Consider the following 12,252-nt stretch of genomic DNA (forward strand, 5'->3'; position numbering starts at 1 on the left):
CCGAACATTACATACTCAGTTGAGAGCTATGGTGACAACATAAGGGAAAATAACCATGTAGGAAAATGAACCGAGGGAAACCCTGGAATGTGTATCAAATGAAAGGCGTTAAAGAGTATTTTATGAGGGAGTGGGCCATAGTTCTATAGGTGGATGCCATTTAGGGATATAGCCATAAAGGTGGATCAGGGTTGACTCTAGAATGCGTTTGTACGATATGGGTTTCAAATGAAAGGTGTTAATGAGTATTTTAAAAGGGAGTAATCCTTAGTTCCATAGGTGGACGCCATTTCGAGATATCGCCACAAAGGTGGACCAGGGGTGACCCTAGAATTTGTTTGTACAATATGGGTATCAAAAAAAAGGTGTTAATGAGTATTTTAAAAGGGAGTAATCCTTAGTTCAATAGGTGGACGCCGTTTCGAGATATCGCCATAAGGTGGACCAGGGGTGACCCTAGAATTTGTTTGTACAATATGGGCATCAAACGAAAGGTGTTAATGAGTATTTTAAAAGGGAGTGGGCTTTAGTTCTATAGGTGGACTCCGTTTCGAAATATCGCCCTAAAGGTGGACCAGGGGTGACTCTAGAATATGTTTGTACGATATGGGTATCAAATTAAAGGTATTAATAAGGGTTTTAAAAGGGAGTGGTGGTTGTTGTATAGGTGGTCGCCTTTTCGAGATATCGCCATAAAGGTGGACCAGGGGTGACTATAGAACGCGTTTGCACGATATGGGTATCAAATGAAAGGTGCTAATGAGTATTTTAAAAGGGAGTAATCCTTAGTTCCATAGGTGGACGCGGTTTCGATATATCGCCATAAAGGTGGACCAGGGGTAACCCTAGAATTTGTTTGTACAATATGGGTATCAAAAGAGAGGTGTTTATGAGTATTTTAAAAGGGAGTAATCCTTAGTTCCATATGTGGACGCCGTTTCGAGATATCGCCATAAAGGTGGAGCAGGGGTGACCCTAGAATTTGTTTGTACAATATGGGTATCAAAAGAAAGGTGTTAATGAGTATTTTAAAAGGGGGTGGGCCTTCGTTCTATAGGTGTTCGCCTTTTCGAGATATCGCCATAAAGGTGGACCAGGGGTGACTTTAGAATATGTTTTTACGATATGGGTATCAAATGAAAGGTGTTAATGAGTATTTTAAAAGGGCGTGGGGCTTAGTTCTATAGGTGGACGCCTTTTCGAGATATCGCCATAAAGGTGGACCAGGGGTGACTCTAGAATGAGTTTGTACGATATGGGTATCAAATTAAAGGTATTAATGAGAGTTTTAAAAGGGAGTGGTTTGAAGGCGTTTTCCAGATATCGACCAAAATGTGGACTAGGGTGACCCAGAACATAATCTGTTGGATACAGCTAATTTATTTATATATGTAATACCTGCCAAGATTTTAAGGGTTTTTTATTTCGCCCTGTAGAACTTTTTCATTTTCTTCTACTTAATATGGTAGGTGTCACAACCATTTTATAAAGTTTTTTCTAAAGTTATATTTCGCGTCAATAAAACAATCCAATTACCTTACCATGTTTCATGCTTTTTTTCGTATTTGGTATAGAATTATGGCATTTTTTAATTTTTCGTAATTTTCGATATCGAAAAAGTGGGCGTGGTCATAGTCGGATTTCGTTCATTTTTCATACCAAGATAAAGTGAGTTCAAGTAAGCACGTGAACTAAGTTCATTAAAGATATGTCGATTTTTGCCCAAGTTATCGTGTTGACGGCCATGCGGAAGGACAGACGGACGCCTGTGTATAAAAACTGGGCGTGGCATCAACCGATTTCGCCCATTTTCACAGAAAACAGTTAATGTCATAAAATCTATGCCCCTACCAAATTTCAAAAGGATTGGTTAATTTTTGTTCGACTTATGGCGTTAAAAGTATCCTAGACAAATTAAATGAAAAAGGGCGGAGCCACGCCCATTTTGAAATTTTCTTTTATTTTTGTATTTTGTTGCACCATATCATTACTGGAGTTGAATGTTGACATAATTTACTTATATACTGTAAAGATATTAAATTTTTTGTTAAAATTTTACTTTAAAAAAATTTTTTTTTTAAAAGTGGGCGTGGTCCTTCTCCGATTTTGCTAATTTTTATTAGGCGTACATATAGTAATAGAAGTAACGTTCCTGCCAAATTTCATCAAGATATCTTCAACGACTGCCAAATTACAGCTTGCAAAACTTTTAAATTACCTTCTTTTAAAAGTGGGCGGTGCCACGCCCATTGTCCAAAATTTTACTAATTTTCTATTCTGCGTCATAAGTTCAACTCATCTACCAAGTTTCGTCACTTTAGCTGTCTTTTGTAATGAATTATCGCACTTTTTCGGTTTTTCGAAATTTTCGATATCGAAAAAGTGGGCGTGGTTATAGTCCGATATCGTTCATTTTAAATAGCGATCTGAGATGTGTACTCAGGAACATGCATACCAAATTTCATCAAGATACCTCAAAATTTACTCAAGTTATCGTGTTAACGGACGGACGGACGGACGGACGGACGGACATGGCTCAATCAAATTTTTTTTCGATCCTGATTGTTTTGATATATAGAAGTCTATATCTATCTCGATTCCTTTATATATGTACAACCAACCGTTATCCAATCAAACTTAATATACTCTGTGAGCTCTGCTCAACTGAGTATAAAAACCACAATCGGTTCTATAGCGTATGAGTTGATGTGGCAACGCTTGACGTCTGCAAAAAGTTATAGAATAAAATAAGAATAAGAATGGAATACTTACTGGCAATGACATAAAGAGGAATAGGAACAAGACAGACAAGAGAACTGAACAAGTGAAACACCAAAAAGGACAAGACAGACGAAGAAAAAACGACATTAAAAAGACGACGAGACTTGGCACGTGCACGCAGAAAAATTAGAGCGAATAAAGAAACTAAAATTTAACTATTTAAATAGTTTTACAAAATAGAGAGTTTACAGCCTCAGGTGTGGGATGAACCCAAAATCACAATAAAACGTAAATTGGACAATGTCATGTCGGGTGACTAAACAAAATATGCTAGTCGCATTGCAAACAGCGGCCACTAGGGTCAAAGAGATTTATGACACTCTGGTGGCCACTAGAGGTCAATTATGTAAGGAAAACGCGGTTGTCGAATTCGTAAAAGAAGACGGCTCAGTTGCGATCGTCTCTATCAAAAACTGCCCCGATGCCCCGAGCTTTGAGCATTTTACGAAACCGACACGAAATGCCTACACTGCAGAACGCCATCGCCAAGGCGAGCAGCGCAACTCTCGCAAACAATTTCAGTTACAACACCGAACCGCTTATTATTTCGCGCCATCGAACAATCAATTGTCAAATTTAATGGCGAAGATCGCGCATATAATGTACATGATTTTCTACGAAATTTTAAACGGGTTATGTTGATGGTTAAAGCTGACGAAATATTTAAATATTCCTCACTATGCAATTCACTACCCGGTACGGCAAAGTTAATCCTAAAAAAAACGTTATCAATTACGAGGAGTTGAAATCCCTGGTAAAAGAGTTTGGTCGTTCAGTCAGTCGGAGCGAAATTTATCAAGTGTTAGCTAAATACAAGTGGCACACTATTCGCAAATATGTCCTGGAGATGGAAAATACAGCAGCTCGTTGCGACCAGATTGGCGAATTCTAGTTAATGGGTTTTATTATGAACGGTATGCAAAATAATTCGCCAGAAACATACCTGTTGTGACGAATATTAGCATCTCTAAGTGATACTCACATCACTAAGCCGATGCTAAGCAGCCACTCATCATGTACACAAGTGCATACAAGGCAGTGGAGAGATACTCACAAACGCATGTAATCATCAGTCGAAGTAGTACTTACATATATACATGTACATATATGACTGGTAACCAAGCATGAAGTTCGCGAAGTTACTAGACCTTAGAAGAAATGGATGAACAAGAAAACTGAGAGTATAAAAGCAACGCAAACTGAGGAATCATTAATCAGTTTGATTTAAACACGCTGTCAGTTGCGGAGTGAAGTATAATTGTACTACCCCCAAAATAATCTAATAAAGACCATTTTGCATTACTGCATATTGCAGTTATTTATTCGACAATTTAGCGATTCGAACATTTGCAGAAGGTGTAAAATAAGCGGAATTGTACTAAACTCCTTACACTATTAATGAACGCAGGTACAATGGCACAATTTAAAGAGTCTTCAGGTCTCTACGAACAACACCGTGCAAGTCGCCTGAGCTTGATATCCTACTCAACAAATCCGAAGCCACAGATGTCACAGATTCCAGAGGCAGAGGCTATTAATAAAATAAAGACATTAATCTAATTTTATTGAGTTAATTTCCCATACTTTTACCCCATACGTATATTTTAATTCTAATATTAATTTTCTAATCTAGGATTTTACACATTCATTCATTCATACAGTGAATCGATTAAAGCTATGTAAAATTATAAATATCATTATTCTAGGATTTTTATACTAGTTGAGTTGCGAGGGTTGGAAAGGAAAGTAAGTATTAGTAATTCGAAAGAACAATTATATTTTGATTTTTTTTTAAATGATTTTTAAGAGTTTTTTTGTTTTTTGTTTTTTTTTTTTGGGAGCCGTAAAGCAGTGTAACGAAATGACTTCGCTCTTTGTTTGGTGTTTGTTATTAGTATGTTAGTTTTCTAGTGCTAGGTTAGTTGTTTCTCTTTTCTTTTTTTTTTCTTTTTTTTCTTTTTCCTTTAGTGAGAATGCCATTCCCCCTTTTTTTTATTTATTCCTTTATTTTAATAAACGCTTTTATGCGTTTTACGTATTGGCGCTTTATGCGGGTTTATTTACCAGCCCAATGACTGTAAGATTGTTTATTATTATTATTATTATTATTTTTTTTTTTCGTTTTTATTTTGAGCAGTGCGTACATTGAATTAAAAAAAATTTATTTTGCATCGGATAGATAGATAGACCAAAATCAGAACAACGTCTGCCCGGTCTGCTTGTATTTATAAATAAAAGAGATGAAAATTGATTTTTCAGTTTTTCTACAACTAAATTTTCTATCTCCAGGATTTTGTGCTACTCTCCCCCGAAAGCCAATGGTAATGATAACATTGTTGCATAATTTCACCTCTATTTAAATAGGCAAACACGTAAACAGATTTCTAGTTTTTTATGTTCCGCTAGCCTGGCTCATTTTCGATATATAAAAAACAAGTAAAGGTGTTTAAGTTCGGGTGTAACCCTACATTATATACTCAGCGTGAGCTTCAATTGTACATTTCATTTCGGATAAATTACTTTTCTACATAACACGTGGCACTGCCCGTTTAAAAAGAATTTCTCCCCATTTCTTTTTACAATAAAACTTGATAAGTGAAATATCATTAATTCAAAACTATTTTTTGCTAAGTTATAGCTTACAATTCTAGTCTACGATCCTTTTAAACTTGTGTTATATTTGAGTTGCCGTGGTCTTTAACCGATCCCGTCCATTTTTATTACTATTTATTTTCTGCTATAAGGAAAATATGTGTACACAATTTCATTACGGTATGTTAATTTTTCTTCGAGTTATGGCTTCCGAATCATAGAAAATTGCTTAGTCATAAAAGCCACGCCCATTTTTCATAATTTGAAGTTTTTCCTATTTATTGTTATAAATCCACTTGGGAAGGGAAATACCATTGATATAAAGCTCTTTTTTCCAAAGATACAGCTTATCTTATTCGTCCAGGAGCCTTTTAAAAATCTTTTATATAAAAGTGGGTGTGGTCCTTAACCGATTTCGTTAGTATTTCTTCAAAGCATACCCTATTGTTAAGGCAACCTCTCTGCAGAATTTTGTTACGATAAGTTTTACCGTTTTTGATTTATGATTAATAATATTTGTAAAATTAATTTTATCACAAGTGGGCGGTGCCATGCCCATTTTAAAATTTTTTCTCAAATTTTTATCAACGGTCTCATGTCAGTCCACACGTCAAATTTCAACATTCTAGGCGTATTATTTACTAAATAATCAGGTTTTTCGTGTTTTCAAAAATGTTATATATATAAAAAGTGGGCGTGATTATCATCCGATTTCGCTCATTTTCAACACCAATCTATTCTGGGTCCAGATAAGCTCGTGTACCAAATTTGGTGAAGATATCTCAATATTTACTATAGTTATCGTATTAACGGACAGACAGACATGGCCCAATCAAATTTTTTTTATCCTGATGATTTTGATATATGGAAGTCTATATCTATCTCGATTCCTTTATACCTGTACAACCAACCGTTATCCAATCAAAGTTAATATACTCTGTGTGCAAAGCACGCAGAGTATAAAAAGTGTACGAATGAGTCGCAAGATAAATTAAATAATACGTGTTTCTGAAAGGTTAATAATTTATTTTCGAATTCATTTCATATTTTCAAAGCACTTTAAGGAAACCAAAGTAGAATTTTGTTATTTAGTCATAAAAATTAATAAGTTTAAGTAATTCCAAGAGTCAGATAGCTTGGGACATGATTTCGAATATGAATACCCAACAGAAAAATGTACAGAGCTGAACGGTAGCTAATCGGATGAAGAGCTTGGAATTTAGTACTCACAGTTGTACCAATAGCGCTTTGGTTCGATTCATATATATTTAAATACATGAATCAGTGGTCGTGACTATTTCAAAACCACCTACGATTGAATATCAGTCTAACAGATATCGTCATTTGATATTAATGTGTTCACCAACACAGGGTGATCACAGTGCGAACACATGAAGACTGGCCAAACAGGTGACATTTGTTTACACAAATGGTGACTAATTGAAGATGGTGAAAACGGACCCAAACCTGTATGGCAAAATTATCACTTTGTGTGATTGTCTCCCATATTTTCTGTAGGGTATGTACAATGTTACACAAACTTAGATTACTTACTGTTTTTGTTTATTTATTTGAATATATATATAATGTGTTTTGTGTGTGTGTGGCATTTTTGCTGAAAAATCGGCAGAGAGTCAAGTATAAAAGGTGTGAAAAATTTGAATATCACATTGTCATTTTTAGTGTCGAAGACGTAAGTGATATTTGATCTTTGTGATTTTCAAGATAATACAATAAAAAATGCTGAAACAAAAGTTTTCTATGTAAGTAATTAAATTAATGTTATCCTTTCAGATTTATTAAAAAATAGTGTTGTAAATTAAAAGATATTTTAAGAGTCAAATCGATATACATACATATAAGTAAACGACTTAAAAAAAAAAAATAAATGTAAGGCGCGATAACCTCCGAAGAGATCTAAGGCCGAGCTTCTCTTCCAATTTGCGTCGTGCTCCTCTTGATTTTCCCTACAAATTGGCCGGACAGGACCTACATATTTTATGCCGACTCCGAACGGCATCTGCAAGACAGATGAGTTTTCACTGAGAGCTTTTCATGGCAGAAATACACCCGGAGCGGTTGCCAAACACTGCCGAGGGGCGACACCGCTTAGAAAAATCTGCTTCTAATTTAAAAACCTTATTTCTAAAATTTTGATGTTGCTTTGCCCGGGGTGCGAACCCAGGGCATACGGTGTGGTAGGCGGAGCACGCTACCATCACACCACGGTGGCCGCCGACATACTGCTATAAATAAATGTAAGGCGCTATAATCTCCGAAGAGATTTTAGGCCGAGCTTCTCTTCCAATTTGCGTCGTGCTCCTTTTTTTAATTTTTCACACAAATTGGCGGGACGGGACCTACTTGTTTTATGCCGACTCCGAACGGCATCTGCTAGGCAGATGAGTTTTCACTGAGAGCTTTTCATGGCAGAAATACACTCGGAGTGCATGCCAAACACTACCGACGACCGACCTGCTTATAAAAATTGTCTTCTAATTGAAAAACTTTGTTTCTAAAATTTTGATGTTGCTTTGCCCGCGGTGTGAACCCAGGGCATTCGGTGTGGTCAGGGCCGCAGAGAGCCGAGCCGGACCCCTGGGGCAGTTCGCGTTTACGGGCGCCGTAAAAAATAAACTCAATCCAGTAAAAAAAAAAGATAACATACATACATTTTTCAATGCACATTGTCAGTTTTATTTCATATGAAATAAGATTTACTGGAGCACTTACATAAATGAAATGTTAGATTTCATTGCTTTATTTGCTTACATTAACTTTTTCTAAATATGTACATTTTAAGAGCTTGTATCAGGCAAGGAAAACCTTCCGTGCTTTTTGGTTTGCGAATACGGAAATTACCGATTCAAAACTAATGCTGCAAGCAAGGCTGGACTTCAACGCCTATGTTCCAAGACTTGTCGGGCGATTTTGGCTCATAGTAGAACGTAAAAAATGTTTCACGCGAGACAATAGACTAAAAGAACGCTCCCTTCAGCCACACTGACTGGAAGTGTGCAAAATTTTCTTAATGCTATGCAGATATTAGGAAATGATACTTCCATCTTCAAGTCATGTTCAGAAGTTGAAATGGTGGCAGCGAATCACATCCCAAATTTGCTAAGTGGATGGCTTTGAGATGAATGATTTCATCTATTAGATCCGTAGAAATATCGATACCATAAATCGTGCGGAATACCGCTGTCTTTTCTCTGAGCTCTTCTTCCAACAGATCCTGATACTTCCACAAAAAACTAAATTATACCCAATGTCATTTACGGCTTCGAAACGTCTTGTCAGGTTACCAATCAAGCAGTCCAGAAGAACGTAAAAAACTTGCTGTTTGAATTGAGTTTCGGAATCACACTCAGGTGATTCGCCAGGTTATTCATCGAACTGGCGCTTTCTTATCTTCCTTCATTTATCTGCGAAGGTATTCACAACTCTTATACTCCCTGCCAGAACCTTACATTCTTGAAGTATGATCGACCATTGATCCCTGAACTTCTTCAACTCATCAATGACCTATGTAAGCTTATCCACGGCATACTCATATGTTTGCACAAATTCGCGCTTCGCAAAACAAGTCAAGTGTACTAATTTTTTCAAATTAACGCCCTAGTTTATAATCAGCCTGTATTTACAGATGTCGCTGGCTTTTACAAAAATGAAAAAGTAATACGGCCAAACCGATAGGGGCATAGTTATAGTCGAAATAAAATGTGATTTTAAGTCAGTTGGAGCATTTTTGACAGATAGCGCTTATAAATTGTATCAAAAACGTGTATCTAACTTGAAATCACATTTTATTTCGACTATGACTATGTCCCATAGTATTTGATTGGATGCTTATGATTTAAGTTTAGTGATTTTCAATTTTAGAACTATTTTTTGTAGCAACAAAATATGTATGTATCTATGAAATCCTAGTTTGAGTACTGTCAATACTTTCGGGCCCCAGTGCAATTGCCCTGGCTGCCCGCCCCCCCCTCTCCACGGCCCTGGGTGTGGTAGGCGGAGCACGCTACCATCACACCACGTTGGCCGCCGACATACTGCTATAGGTGTTTTAAATTTATATAAACATATATGTACATCCTGTTTTTGAACTTTTCCTGTGTTTAATTTATATCTAGGAATAAGTAGTGTTATAGGTCATAGAAGGAAGTTAAATTTTATAAAATCAAAAGCAAAATAAAATAAACTGCATTAAAATAATACACTCAACCCACTTAATTTCTTTTAACAATATAATATTATTTTTTGATTAATTTCCCCTTTTTTCAGTGCCCCTTTGTCAATTTTAGTTTTTTTGACATCATCATGTTTGGTGGCCGGACAAGTTATCAAACCAGGTTCGTGTCGAACAGATATAAAATATTTGTCAAGCGTGGACTCAAAAGCGGTGAGTTTTAAGTTCTATATACTTAAATAAATTAAGTGTCAGCTATATAAAGCTATGCTAATTTTGCAGTACTATGCACAGACTTTAACAACATTTTAAAAGCTTATGTTTTAATTATTTACAGTACCAAGGTAGCTGGTATATGCAAACTAGATATCTCTTCGTGTACGAACAGGATTACCGCTGCCAAAAAACTGATTACACTCCTGGACCTAACAATGATCTTTTAGTAAGAAACACCGAAATAAGTAATGTTGAGTAAGTATTTTTAATTTCAGGCAAAGCTTTTAGTTTTAGGTGAAAGTTGTTATGTCGCTCTTGTGTAGTTTCTCGATAGGCTGTAAAGTGGAGACTTTTGTGCCAAAAGAAACTTTTTTCAAATTCCAAGCGCAAAGGTAAAATATTTGTTTCCCTTTTCGTTCTCAAAAAATAACACACAAATAAAAATAAGATGGCACAACACCGAAGCCGGTTCGTATTCAAAACAAATTTGGCAAGGAATGATGGAAAATTGTTCCAATATACATCAATTACTTGAATTGGATTGCCGATTCTAGCTAAGCTGATGGTCTTGCTCAACGTCATTTTGCACAGCCGTATAACTTTTGGGGGGAAACCGCAGACCTGACACTCGCTTTCATGTTGTCCAAGACGGTTTTAAAATTGATGAAAAGGTAATGTGTGTAAATTCTTTTTTCGCTACTTTTTTCCAAGGTTTAGCGTATAGTGAAAATCGGGTCGATTGGAGGTTTACCGGGTTTGAAGCTGCAGTTTGCAGTATCCCATTTTGTGTAGACTGAGCAAAGAACACTTGGATTCCAAGCATTAGACCACTCTACCGTTCATATTTCGCACATCCGCCGGTATTTCGCACAAAGGCTGATATATGTACCTTTTATCAACTCCTCGTCGCCGTATTTGAATAGCTCCGCAGAAAAACCATCAACACCCGCGTGCTTGTAGTTTTTTAATATGGTTATTGATATTCTGATTTCGTCACAGTCGGGCGGAGGAACATAAATTCCATAAATTCATCTATTGCGGGCTCAAAATCATCATCTTCCTTGGGCGCTAGGCACATCGCTGTCTCCATTCGGAAGTTCAGAGAGGTGTTCCCTGCATAATCTAATTACTCTCTGAACATCGGTTAGAAGGGCACCGTTTTCGTACAGGCAGTAGTGTATCCCTGACTAAGAACCTCCTCACAGCTCATGCTCCTCGCACTCATTCCTTTCTGCCTATGCTTTTTTCCACCTACAAAAGGCGCATCGCTTTCTCTCTCGACTCAGTAGCGTCGACATACTCTTCTTGTTGTTTACTTTGATAATATACACGGCAGTTAAACACATTTTGTTTTTTACATTTATTAGCGAGTCCGAAAAGGTTAGAACCGGAACACTTAAATTCCTTCCGGATGGACAACTTCAAATTAAATATAATGAAGCAGACGGTATGTTATTATAATCATATCTTTCTAAGAAATTTAAACTATAATATTTATTTATATTTTGCAGCTGGTGAACCGTTTGACTACAAAGTTCTAAGTGTTGATTACGACAATTATGTTATCATCTATGCCTGCCAGAATTTATTATGGTCACACGCCGGTTAGTAATTTTTATTTTAGTAAGCCTTTCGATGTGCGTCTCTGTCCGAACGTCGGCAGACCAGGTCCCTATTATGCATGTTCGTCACCGAAAGCGAGTGGTCTGCAAGATCATTTGAGCAAAATAAGTATAAATAGAAGCGGTTTTCTTATTGGTGGAAAATCAGTACCCGTGAAAACCTTATCGAATCTTAAGTTGTGTGGACAATGCCTTATTTTACTAAAAGTTACTTCAGCCGACTTATTCTCATTATCTATGCCTTAAAGGCAATAAAAAAGATATAGGAGCACACGCAAATGCGGATCTCTCACATACAGGACATGTATTTTAAAATGTTTAGTTGATCTGGCCGGTCCGTTATGATCTCACATAGGATATTTATAGTGTCATGCAATTTATAGAGTAAACAACTTTGTTTACAATTTTTTTTTTTTTTTATTAAAGAATTATCTTTTTTTATTATTTACATTTGCCAATTTTTTCACTGACTTCTTTTACTAAATTTCTTTACCAATCATTTTAATAAGTTTTATTCTAAATTATTTCTTTCTTTTTTAAAAAAATTTTTTTTTTTACCAAATTCCTTTACTAATTTTTATGAAATCAAGTCTTCTATTTTCTAAAATTTTTACAAATTTTTTAATTTTTTTTTCTTTTTTTTTAATAATTGTTTTCAAACGTTTTCATTGCTTTTTTGTTTCAATAGTTCTATATAAAAACTTTTTTTTCTAATTCTTTTTTACCAAATTTCTGTGCTAGTTTTAACTAAATCAAGTTTTTATCAAAATCTCTTCTATTTTTCTTTTTTTTCAAAAGTCGTATAAGTTCTTAAATTTTTTTTACTTATTTCTTAATTATCCCATTAAT

General features: G+C 35.8%; 1 protein-coding gene across 2 annotated transcripts in view; it reads left to right on the top strand.

Annotated features, from left to right (window-relative positions):
- The first annotated feature begins 6,997 nt into the window (after window positions 1-6,997).
- Window positions 6,998-12,252, top strand: part of LOC137242767 (apolipoprotein D-like) — a 38,476-nt gene continuing 33,221 nt past the window's right edge. For both annotated transcript variants that reach the window (XM_067770018.1, XM_067770019.1), the window contains exons 1-5: window positions 6,998-7,136; window positions 9,661-9,778; window positions 9,903-10,036; window positions 11,149-11,228; window positions 11,293-11,385. In XM_067770018.1, coding sequence (XP_067626119.1) covers window positions 7,114-7,136; window positions 9,661-9,778; window positions 9,903-10,036; window positions 11,149-11,228; window positions 11,293-11,385 — 448 coding nt within the window. In that variant the 5' untranslated portion in view covers window positions 6,998-7,113. The remainder of the gene's footprint in view (window positions 7,137-9,660; window positions 9,779-9,902; window positions 10,037-11,148; window positions 11,229-11,292; window positions 11,386-12,252) is intronic.

The sequence above is a fragment of the Eurosta solidaginis genome, chromosome 2 (assembly GCF_040869045.1).
Source record: "Eurosta solidaginis isolate ZX-2024a chromosome 2, ASM4086904v1, whole genome shotgun sequence".
NCBI lineage: Eukaryota > Metazoa > Arthropoda > Insecta > Diptera > Tephritidae > Eurosta > Eurosta solidaginis.